Here is a 21,352-nt window from a genome sequence, read left to right on the forward strand (position 1 = left end):
CTATTCAGCACAAATCTATTTATAACATTTGAGGGTGAATGCGACACAAAGACTTGAAGAAAAATATTAAAAGATAGTGAAGCAGAAGGAAAAATGGGATTAGATAGCTCCGACACAAAAGCAAAATACTGCGGATACTGCAATCTGGAGTCAAAACAGAAAATGCTTGGAATCTCAGCGGGTCAGGTAGCATCTGTGGAGAGAGAAACAGTTAATGTTTCGCATCGATGACCCTTCATCAGAACTGACAAAGGGTCATCGGCCCGAAACGTTAACTCTGCTTCTTCGCCACAGATGCTGCCGGACCTGCTGAGTATTTCCAGCATTTTCCCATTTTAGATAGCTCCGATACGGACTCGGTGGTAGCACAGGCACAGTGGGTTGAATGGGCTTGCTGTTTGCTGAAATGTCTCCACACTGTTACAATAGAGCAGAAACCGACCTTTCCATTGCGCAATTAAAAGCACCTCTGAGCATTTTATATCAGAGGGACACTGGACAAAGAGCATTGAAGCCAAACTGCACCACGGAGGGAGTGGGACAGAGAATGTATTTTGGAGAATGAACACATGTTCATTTTTTTTTTTAAACAGAGCACTTCAAATCCGCCTAAAAATGGGACTACATCAATAAGTAGAAGTACTGAAGATGTCGATCTAGCTAAAGGTAAGGAATAAGATCATAACATGAATCTTTTGCTTTTAAAATGCGTGGGTATTGTATTTTTTCCAGGAATTTGTCAATTTTGAAATTGAGTTCAAAAGGAGCCAGGGCTAATGGCAGGTGGCGTGCGAAACCTTGATTTAAAAGATTTGCTGTTTTGGTGCTCCCCTCCCCATAATGGTTCAGTGATTTTATCCAGTGGGTAGTTGTGCCATGCAAACCAGTAAGGCCTCGTGTTGCCCACCCCCCAGACAACCGTTCTGTCAGATTAGCAGATCACCGGCCAGGAGGAGAATTATTGCTATAGCTAGTATCGGTGCTCCGAGTACAGAAGGGGTTAAAAATTGGCCAGGGTTCCTTCCCGCTTCTGTTTGCTATCCAGGGACCAGACCTGGGAACGCGCATGTGAAGCCTCCTGGAACTCGCTTGTGAAGTTTGCATGTGAATAACGGCCACTTGTGTTTGGAACTGGAGCCTGTGGAACTGTACCCTAACCCAGGAATCGCCATCCTACAGGGATAGAGAAAGAAAATCAGCAAGAGTTTTAAAACAATAAAATAAATAACAGCCCACCTACATAATATAAGAAATAGGAGCAAGAGTAGACCATACAGCCCCTCGAGCCTGCTCCGCCATTTTATACGATCTTGGCTGATCCGATCATGGACTCGGGTCCACTTCCCTGCCCTCTCCCCATAACCCCTTATTCCCTTATCGGTTAAGAAACTGTCTATCTCTGTCTTAAATTTATTCAATGTCCCAGGCATTGAGCGAAGTAAAAGAGGAAAAAGCAGAGGCTATTTTCCAGTCCTCTTTGGATTTGGGCATGGTGCCGGAGGATTGGAGGACTGCTAATGTAATACCCTTGTTTAAGAAGGGAGAAAGGGATAGGCTGAGTAACTACAGGCCTGTCAGCCTAACCTCAGTGGTGAGAAAATTATTGGAAAAAGCCCTGAAAGACAGGATAAATCTGCATTTGGAAAGGCAAGGATTAATTAGGGACAGTCAGCATGGATTTGTTAAGGGAAGATTGTGTCTGACTAACCTAATTGAATTTTTTTAAGGATGTAACCAAGAGGGTCGATGAGGGTAGTGCGTACGATGTAGTATATATGGACTTTAGCAAAGCTTTTGATAAGGTCCCACATAAAGGCTAAAGCCCATGTAATACAGGGCAAAGTGTCAAGTTGGATCCAAAATTGGCTTGGAGGTAGGAAGCAAAGGGTAACGATTGATGATTGTTTTTGTGACTGGAAGGATGTTTCCAGTGGGGTTCTGCAGGGCTCAGTACTGGGACTCTTGCTTTTTGTGGTATATATCAACGATTCAGATTTGAATATAGGGAGTATGATTCAGAAGACAACACTAAAATTGGCTGTGTGGTTGATAATGAAGAGGAAAGTCATGGGCTGCAGGAGGATATCAATCTACTGGTCAGGTGGGCAGAGCAGTGGCAAATGCAATTTAATTCAGAGAAGTGTGAGGTGATGCACTTTGGGAGGGCTAATAAAGAAAAGGTATACAAATTAAACGGCAGGCCACTTAATAGTGTAGGCGAACAAAGGGACGTTGGAGTGCGTGTCCACAGATCCCTGAAAGTAGCAGGCCAGGTGGTTAAGAAGGCATATGGAATGCTTGCCTTTATTAGCTTGAAGCATAAAATATAAGAGCAAGGAGGTTATGCTTAAATTGTATAATACTTTGGTTAAGCCACAGCTGGAGTATTGCATGCAGTTCTGGTCGCTGTATTATAGGAAGGATGTGATTGCACTAGAGAGGGTGCAGAGGAGATTTACTAGGTTGCTGCCTGGAATGGAGAATCTTAGTTATGAGGACAGATTGGATAGGCTGGATTTGCTCTCATTGGAACAGAAGAGGTTGAGAGAAGACCTCATTGAGGTGCACAAAATATTGAGGGGCCTGGACATAGTGGATAGCAAGGGTCTATTTCCATTGGTGGAGGCGTCTATTATGAGGGGGCATAGTTTTAAGGTGGTTGGTGGAAGGTTTAGAGGGGATTTGAGGGGGGCTTCTTTAGCAGAGAGTTGTGGGGGATCTGGAACTCACTGCCTGGAAGAGTGGTGGATGCAGAAACCCTCACCACTTTTAAGAGATGGTTGGATGGGCACTTAAAGTGCAGTAACCTGCAGGGTTACGGACCTAGAGCTGGTAATTGGGATTAGACTGGATGACCTTTTGTTGGATGGCGCAGATATAATGGTAAGTACTGCAGGGAATCGAATACGGCCAGGGTGATCTCCTGGACTAGTTTCGATCGCCTGGATGGGTCGGAGAGGAATTTTCCCAGATTTTTTCTCCCTAAATTGGCCTGGGTTTTTATCTGGTTTTTGCCTCTCCCAGGAGATCACATGGCTCCGGTTGGGGTGGAGTGTAGAATGTTTTAGTGTGTCGCAGTTGTGGTGAGACGGATTGGTTGGGCTGGGTGCTCTTTGCCTTTCCGTCATTGTTCATCAGTTTATATGTAATCTTTAGGGCTGCTGACCGAGGGATGTGTGGCTATTTGTCGATCAGAGCGGTCACGGTGGGCTGGAATGGCCTCCTCCTAAATTTCTATGTTTCTATGTCCTAGCCTCCACAGCTCTCTGGGGCAGCGAATTCCACAAATTTACAACCCTCTGAGAAAAGAGATTTCTCCTCCTCTGTTTTAAATGGGTGGCCCCTTATTCTAATATTATGCCCCCGAGTTCTAGTCTTCCCCCTCTGGCTCAGTGCTTAGTGGTTTCTCTGGTTTCAAATCCAGCCTAGATTTGACCCCACTTCGTGATGGAATGGCCCCCACAGCATAAAATTGCACCCAGGCACACCAGTCGGGATACCTGGACGCAGACCACAAGATAGCTGATGTGGAAAATCCCCCATTGGCCCAATCATTGGATATTTCTCCTGGGGCGGAGGTGAGATGCGCTCCTCTTTACTCTGCATCTAACCACCCTGTACCGATCCTGGGGAGAGCTCCACACTTCAACCGTATGAAGAAATGTTTCCTAACTTTGCTCCTAAAACCTCTGATTTTAAGGTCATGAAGGGGAAGTCACATTTGACAAAATTTGCTGGAATTCTTTGAGGATGTAACGAACAGGGTGGATAAAGGGGAACCAGTGGATGTGGTGTATTTGGATTTCCAGAAGGCATTTGGCAAGGTGCCACACAAAAGGTTACTGCGCAAGATAAAAGTTGACAGGGTTGGGGGTAATATATTGGCATGGATAGAGGGATTGGCTAACAGAGAGTCGGGACAATTGGTTCATTCTCTGGTTGGCAACCCGTACCTAGTGGGGTGCTGCAGGGATCAGTGCTGGGACCCCAACTATTTGCAATCTGTATTAACGACTTGGAAGAAGGGACTGACCAAAGATGGGAGGAAAAGCAATGTGTGTGGAGGACACAAAAAATCTGCAAAAGGACATAGACAGGCTAAGTGAGTGGGCAAAAATTTGGCAGATGGAGTATAATGTTGGGAAATGTGAGGTCATGCTCTTTGGCAGAAAAAGATCAAAGAGTAAGTTATTATTTAAATGGAGAAAGATTGCAAAGTGCTGCAGTACAGTGGGACCTGGGGGTACTTGTGCATGAAACACAAAAGGATAGTATGCAGGTACAGCAAGTGATCAGGAAGGCCAATGGAATCTTGGCCTTTATTGCAAAGGGGATGGAGTATAAAAGCAGGGAAGTCTTGCTACAGCTATACAGGGTATTGGTGAGGCCACACCTGGAATACTGCGTGCAGTTTTGGTTTTTATATTTACGAAAGGATATACTTGCTGTGGAGGCAGTTCAGAGAAGGTTCACTAGGTTGATTCCGGGGATGAGGGGTTTGACTTTTGAGGAAAGGTTGAGTAGATTGGGCCTCTACTGATTGGAATTCAGAAGAATGAGAGATGATCTTATCGAAACGTATAAGATTATGAGGGGTCTTGACGAGGTGGATGCAGAGAGGATGTTTCCACTGATGGGGGAGACTAGAACTAGAGGGCATGATCTTAGAATAAGGGGCCGCCCATTTAAAACACAGATGAGGAGGAATTTCTTCTCAGAGTTATAAATCTCTGCAATTCACTGCCTCAGAGAGCTGTGGAAGCTGGGCCATTGAATAAATTTAAGACCGAAATAAACATTTTTTTAAAAGGTTAAGGGGTTATGGGAACGGGCAGGGAAGTGGAGCTGAGTCCATGATCAGATCAGCCATGATCTTATTGAATGGCGGAGCAGGCTCGAGGGGCCATCTGGCCTACTCCTGTTCCTATTCTGTTCTTATGAATTGCTGAAGTGTGTGCAAGTTTTTTGATATATTGTGGGTGGATGTTACATTAAAATCTCGAAGCAAAGGCGATGTAATTGGGTGTAGTTGACCCACTGACACAGATCTTTTAAAAACACACAATTGTGCGATAAAGTACACACTGTTAATAGTTTTTGTGTTTTCTTTTCTAGCTATTGAAATTTCCTTGCAGGAGCAGAAACAGCAACAGACCGAGATCAAATCTCTCTACCCGTCAACAGAAAATGCTCCAAACAGCCACAGAACTGAAATCCGCATGGTTCGCGCCCTGTATGACTTTGAGGCCGTAGAAGACAATGAGCTTACTTTCAAAGCCGGAGAAATTATCACCATTTTAGATGATAGGTATGGATTTGATTAGTCAAACTCGATATCCTCTGAGCGAAGGCTCAATATTTTGCCCTGGAGTGGGGTCACATTTGCTTTCTCCCCAGCCACCGATTTGTGTAGTTCAACTGCCAGCAGTTTTACTGTTTCATAGAATCGTTTGGTACCTGTGCCGATTCTTTGAAAGAGATATTCAATTAGTTCCACTCATCTGTTTCCCCGTAGTCCTGCAAAATTTTCCTTCTCCCATACTTACTCAATTCCCTTTAAGTATTGTTTCTGCCAGTGCCTTTTCTGGAGGTGACTTATTTTCCCTCATTTATCTGTGGCCCTGTACTGGGTGTGGGGAGCAGGAGGGAAGATACCCCATCTGATAATGGCTGATACCAGTAGCCCTGAAGCCCACAGGCAGCCACCAATCACAGATCCTGCCCCCAGGATATGGCAGCGTCCCGTTCAGCCGTGGAGCTCACCAGTGCTCACACCCGTCCGAGTCTCGCTGCTGCTGTTGCTGCTTCTCCCTGCTGCCTGAGTCCCTGCCTTGTTGCTGCCTCTATTGTCCAATGTTATGAAGACCGGGTAAAACCAGAAAAATAAGAGAGGGAAGTGCGAGCAGAGAGAAAGGGTTAGGAGTACTGGAGAGACTGAAATGAGGGAGGAGAAAGAGCATTTACAGTGGAAAACCATCTCGCGCTTGAAGTTAGTGGCAATGCTCCCTTAATCAGATGTGACTTGGGATGGTTTACTACCTTAAAGACGCTGTGTAAATGCACGTTACTGTTACCCACTCGTTGTATCAGATGGATCTGGCCCATTCCTCCATGGTTAGACACCTCCCGATGTACTAGGGTGCTTCAGTGCATTGTGTTATAAAGAAAGAAAGACTTGCATTTATATAGCGCCTTGCATGACTACCGGACATCTCAAAGCGCTTTACAGCCAATGAAGTACTTATGCAGTGTAGTCACTTTTATAATGTGGGAAACGCGGCAGCCAATTTGCGCACAGCAAGATCCCACAAACAGCAACGTGATAATGACCGGATAATCTGTTTTTGTTGTGTTGATTTGAGGGCTAAATATTGGCCAGTACACCGGGGATAATTCCCCTGCTCTTCTTCGAAATAGTGCTATGGGATCTTTTATGTCCACCTGAGGGGGCAGACGGGGCCTCAGTTTAACGTCTCATCTGAAAGACGTCACCTCTGGCACTGCAGAGCTCCCTCAGCACTGCACTGGGAATGTCAGCCTAGATTTTATTTTGTGCTAAAGTCCCTGCAGTGGTACTTGAACCCACAACCTTCTGACTCAGAGGTGAGTGTGCTGCCCACTGAGCCACAGCTGACACTTTTAGCACATCCAGCACTTGCACATTTGATTTGGAAAGGAATACATGTGTCTTTGTCCCGCCCCCCCCCCCCCGCCCCGGTGAGACCTGCTTTTTAATGGCAACAAGAACACACGCACACCACTGTCACTGGTAGTGAGAAAATTGACAGGCCTGCATTCTCTAGCTCGAAGAATGGGTGGCCTCTCGCATGCCTCGGCCAATTCTGTGCGAGGAGGTGTGCAAGCGGTGCCCGAGCCTCTAATCTCCTCCCCCGCCCTCCCTGTGGAAATTTAGGGGAGAGGAGAGTAGTCCTGAACCACTGTCCTCACACTTTGAGCCAATATGTTGGTTACACCCCTTGGGGCAGGGAGTTGGTTGTATAATCTTCACCTTGGACAGAGGTTAAACCATCCCATCATGCAAGGGTTCCACTACCTTGGAGCCTCGTTTAAGATGAATGGACTGTTAATCCACATTGGCTCTGTGTCAAATTTTGTCTCATTCTCTATCCTAAGTAAACTGGTGGTGATCCAAAACTCGGCTGCCCTTATCCTAACTCGCACCAAGTCCCACTCACCCATCACCCTGTGCTCGCTGACCTACATTGGCTCCCAGCTAAACAACGCCTCGATTTCAAAATTCACATCCTTGTTTTCAAATCCCCCCCCCCCCATGGCCTCGCCCCTCCCTATCTCTATAATCTCTTTCAGCCCCACAACCCTCCTCCCGCCCCCCCCCCCCTGCCCGAGATGTCTACGCTCCTCTAATACTGCCCTCTTGAACATCCCTGATAATCATTCAACCTTTAGTGGGCCGTGCCTTCTGTTGCCTGGGCCCTAACCTCTGGAACTTCCTGCCTAAACTCTCTGCCTCTCTACTTCTCTTTGCTCCATTAAGAGGCTTCTTAAAACTTACCTCTTTGACCAAGCTTTTGGTCACCTGCCCTAATTTCCGGTGTCACAAATTTTTTCTCTCAATACTCCTGTGAAGCGCCTTGAGATGTTTCACTATGTTAAAGGCGCTATATAAATACAAGTTGTTGTTGAAGCACCTTGGGATGTTTTAATAGTTAAAGGTGCTCTATCAGTAAGTTGTTAATTTACATTTTTTTATTATTTACTAATGAACCTGAACCTAAACAATGAACCCCTGGAGGGTTACATAAGAGCATAAGAAATAGGAGCAGGAGTAGGCCATACGGCCCCTCGAGCCTACTCCGCCATTCAATAAGATCATGTCTGATCTGATCATGGATTCAGCTCCACTTCCCCGCCCACTCCCCATAACCCCTTCGGGTTCTCCCGATGTTCCACTGTAACTTTAGCAGAATTCCCAAACAGGACAAACAGCATGAACATCTGAACAATGGCCATTCATTCCATTTCTCTGGGATTTTGCCGAACACAGCAGGAGAAAGAAAGAAATTGCCTTTATATGCAGAATGTCCCAAAACACTTCCCAACCAATGAAGCACTTTTCGAAGTGTAGTCACTGTTGTGATGTGGGAAACGCGGCAGACAATTTGCGCACAGCAAGCTCCCACAAACAGGAATGTGATGATGACCAGATAATCGGTTTTAGTGATGTTGATTGAGGGATAAATATTGGCCAGGACACTGGCTCTACCTCCCGTGCTTTTCTTCAAAATAGTGCCATGGAATCTTTTACCTAAGAGGGCAGGCGGGGCCTCGGTTTAACGTCTCATCCGAAAGACGGCACCTCCGACAGTGCAGCGCTCCCTCAGCACTGCACCGAGTGTGTGGGTTTAGATTATTGTATCCGGAGTGGGGCACGAGCCCATGACCACCTGATTCGGAGGAGAGAGTGCTGCCCACTGAGCCCCGACAGACACTGCTTCAAGATCAAGGGAAGACCTACAGCAAAATTGTTTCTTGCAGTTTGGTTCTGTAAAGCCGATTTAATCTGGAGAGGTGGTGAGCCAGAATTTTGAGCAAGATAAATTGGAGCCCAGAAGTCGATGGAGAGGGGAATCTGGTAGCGCAAAGATTGCTCAGTAGCTAATTAAAGCAGCGGAGCTTGAATCTTGCTCACGTCAGAATGATGCAGCTGCCTGTGGTTGTACTGCAATACTTTGTGTATCATTGTACACACTTTTACTTTGTCATTCCTGATGTGACACAGACACAATTGTGACTCTTGATTAATATCTCGCTAGCATAGACCGGCGATGGTGTTATCAGTGGCTTACTTTCCTGCTGAATTATGCATTCATTGAGCAGAATGCTAGCCTGCACACTTTTTTTCTTCAGTCTGTATTCTGAATCAGCAGCAAGTGCTCGGAGTTGAGAAAGACTTGCATTTATATAGTGCCTTTCACGTCCCAAAGCGCGTTTACAGCCAATGAAGTACTTTTTGAAGTGTAGTCACTGTTGTAATGTGGGAAACGTGGCAGCTAATAATGCGCACAGCAATGTGATAATGGCCAGATAATCTGTTTTTTGCTATGTTGATTGAGGGATAAATATTGACCAGGACACTGGGGATAACTCCCCTGCTCTTCTTCGAAATAGTCCTCGTGGGATCATTTACGTCCCCGAGAGAGCAGACGGACCTCGGTTTTACATCTCATCCGTTCGACAATGCAGCTCTCCCTCCGCACTGCACTGGGAGTGTCGGCCTAGATTTATGTGCTCAAATCCTTGGAGTGGGACTTGAGCCCACAACCATCTGACTCCTTGGCGAGTGTACTGCCCACTGAGCCACAGCTGACGAGAATAAGTACAGTTGACAGTACCCCTTGCTTGAGCCGAGATAGATTTAAGTCCGGTTCACAGTTCACCCTCACAACACCAACTTTAACAGTGTAGTTTCTGACACCAGGGATTCTTCGCTTTTACAGGCTTCCAGTGGAGTCAAATTTGTTGGTGTGGCATTATAGGCTTGTGTCTTACAGGAACTCTGAGTGGTGCAGAGGCTGTACTTTCAGACTGTGCCACCAAATTCACAGACTGTGATTCCCACCCCAGGGTTTCATTTTGTTTTAAAGTGCTTTTCTTCCTTTGTGCTTTTTTTTCCTGTATTATTGGAGCATAGATTGTGAGCAATTACTCATGCAAGTTGAACACTCTTTATATAATCTAATTGAGGTGTTTAAGATGGTTAAAGGTATTGATGGGGTTGATAGAGAGAAACAATTTCTTAAAGAAATGCTGGTATATGTGCAAAAATCGGTGAAGGTGGCAGGGCAGCTTGAGAAAGCAGTTAAGATGATTGGCAGATGAATCAAAGGCGACATGAGGAAAAACGTTTTTACACAGTGAGTGGTTAGGATCTGGACTGCACGGCCTGAGTGGGGTGGTGAAGGCAGATTCAATTGTAGCATTCAAAGGGGAATTGGATAAGTACCTGAAGGGAAAAGAATTGCAGGGCTACAGGGAAAGGATGGCAGTGGGACTGGCTGAGGTGCTCTTGCAGAGAGCTGGCACAGGCTCGATGGGCCGAATGGCCGCCTCCTGTGCGGTAGCTGTTCTATGATTGGGTCATTGCAGTTTGTGGGAGCTTGCTGTGCACAAAATTGGCTGCCGCGTTTCCTACATTACAACAGTGACTGCACTTCAAAAAGTACTTCAATGGCTGTAAAGCGCTTTGAGACCTCCCAAGGTCATGAAAGATGCTATATAAATGCAAGAGTTTCTTTTAGAGGGGGAATAACCTTAAAATTAGAGCTAGGCTTTTTCAGCGGTGATGTCAGGAAACACTTCTTCGCACAAGGGTAGTGGAAATCTGGAGAGCTCGCCCCCAAAAAGCTGCTGAGGCTGGGGGTCAGTTGAAGGTTTCAAGACTGAGATCGATAGTTTTTTGTTAGGCAAGGTTATTAAGGGTTACAGAACCAAGGCGGGTAGATGGAGTTAGGATACAGATCAGCCGTGATCTAATTGAATGGCCGCCTCCTGTTCCTATCTAGTACTGTGACTGTGGTGTGTGTTGACTGGATTCTTTGGGGATCCATAATCGTTTTTTATGAATTTTTATTTTCTAGATTATATAATTTGGTTTATGTAACTCCAAATGAATGAGCCCGTTGTGTTTAAATATTAGACGTCATGGGGCCCTGTAGCGTCCACAGAATGTTGATCCACAAACTGCTTTTAAGAATATAAGAAATAGGCCATACGGCCCCTCGATCAATAAGATCATGGCTGATCTGATCATGGACTCAGCTCCACTTCCCCACCCGCTCCCCATAACCCCTTATCCCCTTATCGTTTAAGAAACTCTCTGTTTCTGTCCTCAATTTATTCAATGTCCAAGCTTCCACAGCTCTCTGAGGCAGCGAATTCCACAGTTCCACAACCCTCTGAGAGAAGAAATTCCTCCTCATCTCTGTTTTAAATGGGCGGCCCCTTATTCTGAGATCATGCCCTCTAGTTCTAGTCTCCCCCATCAGTGGAAACATCCTCTCTGCATCCACCTCATCAAGCCCCCTCATAATCTTATACGTTTCGATACGATCACACCTCATTCTTTTGAATTCCAATCAGTAGAGGCCCAACCTACTCAACCTTTCCTCATAAGTCAAACCCCTCATCCCTGGAATAAACCTTCTCTGAACTGCCTCCACAGCAAGTATATCCTTTTGTAAATATGGAAACCAAAACGGCACGCAGTATTCCGGGTGTGGCCTCACTAATACCCTGTATAACTGTAGCAAGACTTCCCTGCTTTTCGACTCCATCTCCTTTGCAATAAAGGCCAAGATACCATTGACCCTCCTGATCACTTGCTGTACCTGCATACTATCCTTGTGTTTCATGCCAAATTTTTGTCCACTCACTTAGCCTGTCGATGTCCTTTTGTAGATTTTTTTGTGTTGTCCTCACACATTGCTTTTCCTCCCATCTTTGTATCGTCAGTAAATGTGGCTACGTTACACTCGGTCCCTTCTTCCAAGTCGTTAATATAGATTGTAAATAGTTGGCGTCCCAGAACTGATCCCTGCTGCACCCCACTAGTCACTGGTTTCCAAGCAGAGAATGAACCATTTATCCAGACTTTCTGTTCATTAGCCAATCCTCTATCCATGCTAATATATTGCCCCCAACCCCATGATCTTTTATCTTGTGCAGTAACCTTTTATATGGCACCTTGTCAATTGCTCTCTGGAAATCCAAATACATCACATCCACTGGTTCCCATTTATCCACCCTGTTCGTTACATCCTCAAAGAATTCCAGCAAATTTGTCAAACATGACTTCCCCTTCATAAATCCATGCTGACTCTGCCTGACCAAATTTTGCTTTTCCAAATGTCCTGCTACTGCTTTAATAAAGGACTCGAACATTTTCTCAACCACAGATGTTAGGCTAACTGGTCTATAGTTTCCTGCTTTTTGTCTGCCTCCTTTTTTTGAATCGGGGCGTTACATTTGCAGTTTTCCAATCTGCTGGGACTTCCCCAAAATCCTGGGAACTTTGGTAAATTGCAACCAGTGCATCCACTATCCCTGCCGCTACTTCTCTTAAGACCCTGGGATGCTTACTGAATTGGCATGCTTTAGATGAAGTACATTTGTGTTTTTTTTCATTTGTTCATTCTAAACTTTGGATACCTTTTGGATAGTCGTTATCGGATGAGACCTTAAACCGAGGCCCCATCTGTCCTCCCAGGTAGACGTAAATGATCCCCTGGCACTATTTCGAAGAAGAGCAGGGGAGTTATCCCTGGTATCTTGGCCAATATTTATCCTTCAATCAACATCACTTTTTAAAAAAAAATTGATTATCTGGTCGCTAACACATTGCTGTTTGTGGGAGCTTGCTGTGCGCAAATTGGCTGCTGCGCTCCCTATATTACAACAGTGACAACACTCCAAAAGTACTTAATTGGCTGTAAAGCGCTTTGGGATGTCCGGTGGTCATGAAAGGTACTATATCAATGCAAGTCTTCCTATATCGAACAACTGTTTCTATAATAAAGATGAGCCAATTTCACACACCGCAATTTGCTTCAACTCTCTTCATTCTTGGGGTGAGATCAGGTTCAAAGGAGCCTAAAACTGATTTTTTAAAAAAACTGTCGACGGCCTCCTCCGCCCCTGAATCGGAGCGCTCCACACAAACGGCCATCCGACTATCGCCTAGTTAATTGTGCTGTACAGGGGCGTTTTAAAACCCTACCGTGCCTGGTTTCTGCACTACCAGTGGGAAGTTTAATAATGTGAAAGAGCTCTGAATTAAATAGCGCTGTGAATGTGTGGAATGTGCTGGTGTAGATTTAAAACTGTTCATTAGAGAAGCGGTAAACCAGATAGGTAAGATTGTTTTTTAAATCGCTGCAATCTTGAGCTGCCAGGTTTTTTTCTGGTTCAGGAACGCAGCAAGCAGCTATTTCCAATACTGAGGCCAAGGTAAGGTTACAATGGAATAGAACATTTGTACAGCAGTGTAGCATCGAATCCTCAATATCCAGACGCGTCCAGTTACAACATATACTTTGCCGTTTTGCTTAGTGACCCGAACTGGTGGAGAGGAGAGACAAAAAGAGGAGTTGGCCTTTTCCCTTCCAATTTTGTATCGACCAGTCTGAATGCAGAGCCTGAGCCAGGTAAGCAGAGCCAACGTGTCATAGTTGTTTTCGTATCATCGCTCTCTCCCTTTGGAAGAACAGTAGTGGAAGGATTCAATCGCAGGATTAACAGGATGGTGATACCGTTAATTTTGTATCTTCACACTCCAAAAATATCCTTCCTTCCTTATCTGAGGAATGATGTACTTGCCTTGGAATCTGTGCAATGAAGGTTCACAGGACTGATTCCTGGGATGAGAGGGTTGTCCTGTAATGAGAGATTGTGTAGAATAGGCCTATACTCCGGAATTTAGAAGAATGAGACGTGATCTCATTGAAATGTATAAGATTCTGAGAGGGCTTTACGGGGTAGATGCTGAGAGGTTATTTCCCCTGGGCTGATGAGTCAAGAACTAGGGGTCACAGTCTCAGGATAAGGGGTCGGCCATTTAAGACAGAGATGAGGATGAATTTCTTCACTGAGGGTTGTGAATCTTTGGAATTCTCTGCCCCAAAGAGCTGTGGATGCTCGTTGAGTATATTCAAGGCTGAGATCGGTAGATTTTTGGACGCTCGGAGAATCGAGGGATATGGGGAGCCTGACTTGTCTTGGGATGTTTTACATACGTTAAAGGTGCTATATAAATGCAAGTTATTGGGTTTCAACAGGATGGAGAGTAGAGAGGAGGCAGCAACCCTAACTTTGGTTTCCTTCCATCCTGAGGACATTTGTAGCAATGCCGCTGCTCACATCCGGAACTATCTTGTGAAATGTAGTGTCAGCCAATGTCATAGACCAGTGGGGCGGCATCCAGGCTTCTAACGTCAGTGTGTCATTGTGGTCGTGAGTCTTGGTTGTGGTTTTAATGGTGCGAAACCTGGTGAATTCCTTTGCTCGCGCGCGTGTGTGTGTGTGTTCATTCTGCACCATTCAAATTAAATAGCTGGGGAAGATGCAGTGGCAGCGTGTGTGTTTTTAAAATCTGTTTTTTGAATGTTTGGCAGAACTTTAGACAGAATTCCAAACAGTAGTTTAATCTCTGTCTGCTCAAGCTCGACTCCTAGTTTATGATGCCAACTAAAGCCCATGATTGGACTACTGCCTTGTAACCTCTCCTCCCTCCACGCCCAGTGACCTCTTGCTTGCCTAGCAAGTGGGACTGGAGTAAGTGACGTAGCTGCTAGTAAGTACATGGTCGCAGTTTGTGTGAATCATATCGGAGAACGGAGAAAACTGTTCAGTACCAGCAGCCACAAGATGGGTTGGGATAAGCATAGGAGCAGGATAAAGGCAGCCACTCAGTCTATTTTTGCATCAGTCCAGAATATCAATCCCGCTGTCTTCATTGTTTCTAGCTATTTCTTAGCTCCTTCTCGCTCCTCCCGCTCTCAAATATCAGATCAGAATTTATTTTTAAAGAAAGATGCTTATTAACAGGTCCCAGAAACTTGTAATGCTGCTCTGAGAGGTTTAGTTTGGTATCAAAAATATTTTGACTGTCTGATAAATGTGCTGGGTAGATGAAGAAGTAGTGCTTGCTCAAGTGGAGTGAATGCCTGATATCCTGCCTCTCCTCCCCCTGTCCCACCCTCTATCCTGTTCTCTTTCTGCTATTGCAACTTCTTTCAGGTAACAGGCTGTGTCTTTGTCTTGGCAAAACCTCTTGGTTCCCAAGTCTGGAATAGTCTCGAGTCCAACACTTCACCACCTCCTTACTGCAGTCAAGAGGTTTTGCTTTTTTGTCTTTTCAAGGGGAATAAACTTGGTACCGTGTTTTATACTTTTTAGGGAAGAAATAGTGAGGATGCAAGGGGTATGCAGTCTTGCCACACTCTTGTATTGCTGAAAGCCAGTAGATGGGAGAATCATAGGATAGTACAGCACAGGAGGAGGCCATTCAGCCCATTGAGCCTGCGCCGGCTCTTTCGAGGAGTGATCCAGTTAGTCCCAATGCTCACTCCGCTCTTTCCCTAACCGTGCAAGACTGATGAAGTCAGAGGTCTTTGTTTTGCATTTGCTCTTGCTCTAACTACATCGCTCACTTCTGTACCCTCTTGAGGACTGAACTGCACACTACCTTTAGACACTTGCCCTGCAACTGTAGCGCAATACAAAGATCCTGTCCTGTGGTTCGTGTCGATCTGCAGAAGCAATTGGGAGTTTGTAAAGTAAGCAGTGGTGTTGATGCGGGACAGCGTGACGAACACATGTTTACACACTTGGAAGAATGTGAACTTACTTAACGTGGATCCATTTGTTCTGCATTGATTACAGAGAAGGTTGTCGTGGAAGAGGAGACGATTGTACAAGATGTTCAGCCTTCGGAGCCTGGGCCGGTTTACATAGACGAGGTATGTGGGTTTTGTTCAGGTTTCAGCCCTTTCTGTTTTTCTCTCTTTGCAGTTTCTTCCCTCCTCCCCTGGAGGTGCGGACTCCCGCTGGATGCTGGTGGGCCTCCGATCCCTCACCCAACCGGCAGCTCTTCCCACGTGAGGTCGATGGCCATGGTCAGCAGGGTGCTCGGTGTTCCTCCAATCCTGGCCTCTTGCCCAATGTTAATCGCTCCACCGTTGGCGGCCGTGCCTTCAGCTGCCGAGGCCATAAGCTCTGGAATTCCCTCCCTGAGCGCCTCTGCCCCTGCTCCTTTAAGACACTCCTTAAAACCTACCAAGCTTTTGGTCGCCTGTCCTAATATTTGGTAGGAAAAATAAAAAAGCAAATTATTATTTAAATGGCGAGAGATTACAAAATGCTGCGGTACAGAGGGACCTGGGAAACTTTGTACATGACTTGGACAGGTTAGGTGAATGGGCAAATGCATGTGCATTGAGTACAGGGGCAGGGAGATGTTACTACAGTTGTACAGGGCCTTGGTGAGGCCACACCTGGAGTATTGTGTACAGTTTTGGTCTCCTAACTTGAGGAAGGACATTCTTGCTATTGAGGGAGTGCAGCGAAGGTTCACCAGACTGATTCCTGGGATGGCGGGACTGACATATCAAGAAAAACTGGAACAACTGGGCTTGTATTCACTGGAGTTCAGAAGAATGAGAGGGTATCTGAAAGAAATTTTTAAAATTCTGACTGGTTTAGACAGATTAGATGCAGGAAGAATGTTCCCAATGTTGGGAAAGTCCAGAACCAGGGATCACAGTCTAAGGATAAGGGGTAAGCCATTTAGGACCGAGATGAGGAGGAATTTCTTCGCCCAGAGAGTGGTGAACCTGTGGAATTCTCTACCACAGAAAGTTGTTGAGGCCAATTCACGAAATATATTCAAAAAGGTGTTAGATGTAGTCCTTACTACTAGGGGGATCAAGGGGTATGGCGAGAAAGCAGGAATGGGATACTGAAGTTGCATGTTCAGCCATGAACTCATTGAATGGCGGTGCAGGCTCGAAGGGTTGAATGGCCTACTCCTGCACCTATTTTCTATGCTTCTATGTTTCTATGGCAGATGCAGTATAATGTGGATAAGTGTGAGGTTATCCACTTTGGTTACAAAAACAGGAAGGTAGATTATTATCTGAATGGTGGCAGATTAGGAAAAGGGGAGATGCAACAAGACCTGGGTGTCATGGTACATCAGTCATTGAAGGTAGACATGCAGGTACAGTAGGCAGTAAAGAAGGCAAATGGCATGCTGGCATTCATAGCGAGGGGATTTGAGTTTAGGAGCAGGGAGGTCTTACTGCAGTTGTACAGCACCTTGGTGAGACCACACCTTGAGTATTGTGTGCAGTTTTGGTCTCCTAATCTGAGGAAGGACATTCTTGCTATTGAGGGAGTACACCGTAGGTTCACCAGACTGATTCCCGGGATGGCTAAAGGGATCAAGGGATATGGAGAGAAAGCAGGAAAGGGGTACTGAGGGAATGATCAGCCATGATCTTATTAAATGGCGCGAAGGGCCGAATGGCCTATGCCTGCACCTATTTTCTATGTTTCTATGGTAGGACTGACATATGAAGAAAGACTGGATCGACTGGGCTTATAGTCACTGGAATTTAGAAGAATGAGAGGAGATCTCATAGAAACAGATAACATTCTGACTGGATTGGACAGGTTAGATGCAGGAAGAATGTTCCCGATGTTGGGGAAGTCCAGAACCAGGGGTCACAGTCTAAGGGTAAGGGGCAAGCCATTTAGGACTGAGATGAGGAGAAACTTCTTCACTCAGAATTGTGAACCTGTGAAATTCTCTACCACAGAAAGTTGTTGAGGCCAGTTCGTTAGATATATTCAAAATGGAGTTAGATGTGGCCCTTACGGCTAAAGGTTAAGAGGTATGGAGAGAAAGCAGGAATGGGGTACTGAAGTTGCATGATCAGCCATGATCCTATTGAATGGTGGGGCAGGCTCGAAGGGCCGAATGGCCTACTCCTTTGGAAAGCAGTGACAGGATCGGTCCAAGTCAGCATGGATTTATGAAAGGGAAATCATGCTTGACAAATCTTCTAGAATTTTTTGAGGATTTAACTGGTAGAGTGGACAAGGGAGAATCAGTGGATGTGGTGTATTTGGTTTTTCAAAAGGCTTTTGACAAGGTCACACACAAGGGATTGGTGTGCAAAATTAAAGCACATGGTATTGGGGGTAATGTATTGACGTGGATAGAGAACTGGTTGGCAGACAGGAAGCAGAGAGTCGGGATAAACAGGTCCTTTTCAGAATGGCAGGCAGTGACTAGTGGGGTGCCGCAGGGCTCAGTGCTAGGACCCCAGCTATTTACAGTATAACATCAATGATTTAGATGAAGGAATGGAGTGTAATATCTCTCAAGTTTGCAGATGACACTAAGCTGGGTGGCAGTGTGAGCTGTGAGGAGGGTGCTAAGAGGCTGCAGGGTGACTTGGACAGGTTACGTGACTGGGCAAATGCATGGCAGATGCAGTATAATGTGGATAAATGTGAGGTTATCCACTTCGGGGACAAAAATATGAAGACAGAATATTATCTGAATGGCGGCAGATTAGGAAAAGGGGAGGTGCAACGAGATCTGGGTGTCATGGTACACCAGTCATTGAAGGTTGGCATGCAGGTACAGCAGGCGGTGAAGAAGGCAAATGGTATGTTGGCCTTCATAGCTAGGAGATTTGAGTATAGGAGCAGGGAGGTCTTACTGCAGTTGTACAGGGCCTTGGTGAGGCCTCACCTGGAATATTGTGTTCAGTTTTGGTCTGCTAATCTGAGGAAGGACGTTCTTGCTATTGAGGGAGTGCAGTGAAGGTTCATCAGACTGATTCCTGGGATGGCAGGACTGACATATGAGGAGAGACTAGATCGACTGGGCCTGTATTCACTGGAGTTTAGAAGAATGAAGGGGATCTCATAGAAGCATATAAAATTCTGATGGGATTGGACAGGTTAGATGCCGGAAAAATGTTCCCGATGTTGGGGAAGTCAGATAAGGGGTAAGCCATTTAGGACCGAGATGAGGAGAAACTTCTTAAGCTATGGAATTCTCTACTGCAGAGAGTTGTTGATGCCAGTTCGTTAGATATATTCAAGAGGGTGTTCGATATGGCCCTTACTGCTAAAGGGATCAAGGGATATGGAGAAAAAACAGGAAAGGGGTACTGAGGTGAATGATCAGCCATGATCTTATTGAATGGTGGTGCAGGCTCCAAGGGCCAAATGGCCTACTCCTGCACCTACTTTCTATGTTTCTATGAAACTCAAAAAGTTAGTATGCAGGTACAGCAAGTAATTAGGAAGGCAAATGGAATGTTGACCTTTATTGCATGGGGGATGGAGTATAAAAGTAGGGATTCCTGCTGCAACTGTGCGTTGGTGAGACCACACCTGGAGTACTGCGCACAGTTTTGGTCTCCTTATTTAAGGCGGGATACACTTTCATTGGAGGCAGATCAGAGAAGGTTGATGAGGCTGATTCCTGAGATGAAACGGTTGACTTATGAAGTTGGGCCTATACTCATTGGTGTTTAGAAGAATGAGAGGTGATCTTATGGAGACATACAATATTCTGAGGGGGCTTGACAGGGATGATGCAGAGAGGATGTTTCCCCTTGTAGGGGAATTTAGAACTAGGGGGCATAGTTTCAGAATAAGGGATCGCCCATTTAAAATGGAAATGAGGAATTTCTTCTCCTGAGGGTCATGAATCTTTTGGAATTCTCTGCCCCAGAGAGCTGTGGAGGCTGGGCCATTGAATATATTTAAGGCGGAGCTAGACATGTTTTTGAACAATCAGGGGTCCAGGGTTATGGGGAGCGGGCGGGGCAGTGGAACTGAGGCCAAGATCAGATCAGCCATGATCTTATTGAATGACGGAGCAGACTTGAGGGGCCGAATGGCCTACTCCTGCTCCTATTTCTTATGTTCCTCGAGTGCTTTATAAATGCAAGTCCTTTGCTCTTCCTTGAAATCAAGAGCCAATGAATCGGTGACACGGAGCTAGACTTTTAAGAGCTTAAAGGTCATTCAGGAGACAGAATGAAACGATAGGAGATCATTTTGAGGGGATTGGGGTGCAGTTTTAAAAAGGAAATCGGCACGGCAGCTGCCTCAGCATACGGGAATATCCGTGGGAGAGAATTCGGCATCTACCCACCTGTGTCTGCTTTACAACTGAGTTTACATTATCTACACTCATTGCTGTTTTTAGAGTTTCACTTTTTAAAAAAAAAATAATAATAATTAAAAAAATAATAATATATATGTTTTTGCAGGATAAGATGGACCAGGCATTGCAGTTGCTTCAGAACGCTATTCCCACCGATCAGCAGCCTGACTCTGCAGATCTGCTACATTTAGAAGGTAACTAGCCTCAGACCATGAACCTCAACGGCACTTGTATTATCTAAGTACAGTGCGTAGATAAATCCCTTTTCTTCTTCCCATTTCATAGGTTCATAGAGTAGTACAGTGATTGTTATTGGACTCAGTCATTGAAAGTAGGCATGCAGGTACAGCAGGCAGTAAAGAAAGCAAATGGCATGTTGGCTTTCATAGCGAGAGCATTTGAGTATAGGAGCAGGGAGGTCTTGCTGCAGTTGAAAAGGGCCTTGGTGAGACCACACCTTCAGTATTGTGTGCAGTTTTGGTCTCCTAATCTGAGGAAGGTCTTTCTTGCTATTGAGGGAGTGCAGCGAAGGTTCACCAGACTGATTTCTGGGATGGCAGGACTGACATATGAAGAAAGACTGGATCGACTATGCTTATAGTCACTGGAATTTAGAAGGATGAGAGGGGATCTCATAGAAACATATAAAATTCTGACGGGAGTGGACAGGTTAGATGCAGGAAGAATGTTCCCGATGTTGGGGAAGTCCAGAACCAGGGGACACGGTCTAAGGATAAGGGGTGAGCCATATTAGGACCGAGATGAGGAGAAACTTCTTCACCCAGAGATTGGTGAACCTGTGGAATTCTCTACCACAGAAAGTTGTTGAGGCCAGTTCGTTGGATATATTCAAAAAATAGTTAGATGTGGCCCGTATGGCGAAAGGGATCGGGGGTATGGAGCGAAAGCAGGAATGGAGTTGCATGATCAGCCATGGTGGTGCAGGCTCGAAGGGATGAATGGCCTACTCCTGCACCTATTTTCTATGTTTCTATGTAATCCAGAGGCCTCAACTAATGATCCCGAGTGACACAAGTTCAAATCCCACCACGGCAGCTGGGGAATTTAAATTCAAAGAATTAAGTAAATCTGGAATATAAAGCTAGTGTCAGTAATGGTGATTGTGAAACTATCGAATTGTCGTTTTAAAAACTCATCTGGTTCACTAATGTCCTTTAGGAAAGGAAATTTGCTGTCCTTACTGGGTCTGGCCTGTATGTGACTCCAGACCCACAGCAATGTGGTTGACTTCTTAACTGCCCTCTGAAATGGCCCAGCGAGCCACTCAGTTAAAAGGCAGCTCACTTCTCTTCTTGAGAGCAATTAGGGATGGGCATTAAATGTCAGCCTTGCCTTTAATGCCCATATCCCAGGAACAAATAAAAACAATAGCCCAGACAGAAGGAGGCCATTCGGCCCATCGAGCCTGCGCCGGCTGTTTCGAAGAGTAATCCAGTTAGTCCCACTCCCCCCGCTCTTCCCCCATATCCCTGCGATTTTTTTTCTCCAAGTATTTATCCAATTCCCTATTGAAGGCTCTGATTGCATCTGTATCCGCCACCCTTTCAGGCAATGCGTTCCAAATCCTAACCACTTGTTGCATAAAATGTGTTTTCCTCA

General features: G+C 45.5%; 1 protein-coding gene across 3 annotated transcripts in view; it reads left to right on the top strand.

The window, feature by feature from the left end:
• stam2 (signal transducing adaptor molecule (SH3 domain and ITAM motif) 2) overlaps positions 1-21,352 on the top strand; it is a 106,105-nt gene that overhangs the window by 63,332 nt on the left and 21,421 nt on the right. For 2 of the 3 annotated variants that reach the window (XM_070875266.1, XM_070875267.1), the window contains exons 6-10: positions 594-666; positions 5,116-5,308; positions 13,090-13,184; positions 15,421-15,497; positions 19,839-19,926. In XM_070875266.1, the coding sequence (XP_070731367.1) occupies positions 594-666; positions 5,116-5,308; positions 13,090-13,184; positions 15,421-15,497; positions 19,839-19,926 (526 nt within the window). The remainder of the gene's footprint in view (positions 1-593; positions 667-5,115; positions 5,309-13,089; positions 13,185-15,420; positions 15,498-19,838; positions 19,927-21,352) is intronic. The other variant, XM_070875268.1, reaches the window with a different exon arrangement.

This window comes from Pristiophorus japonicus, chromosome 3 (genome assembly GCF_044704955.1).
Source record: "Pristiophorus japonicus isolate sPriJap1 chromosome 3, sPriJap1.hap1, whole genome shotgun sequence".
Classification (NCBI taxonomy): domain Eukaryota; kingdom Metazoa; phylum Chordata; class Chondrichthyes; family Pristiophoridae; genus Pristiophorus; species Pristiophorus japonicus.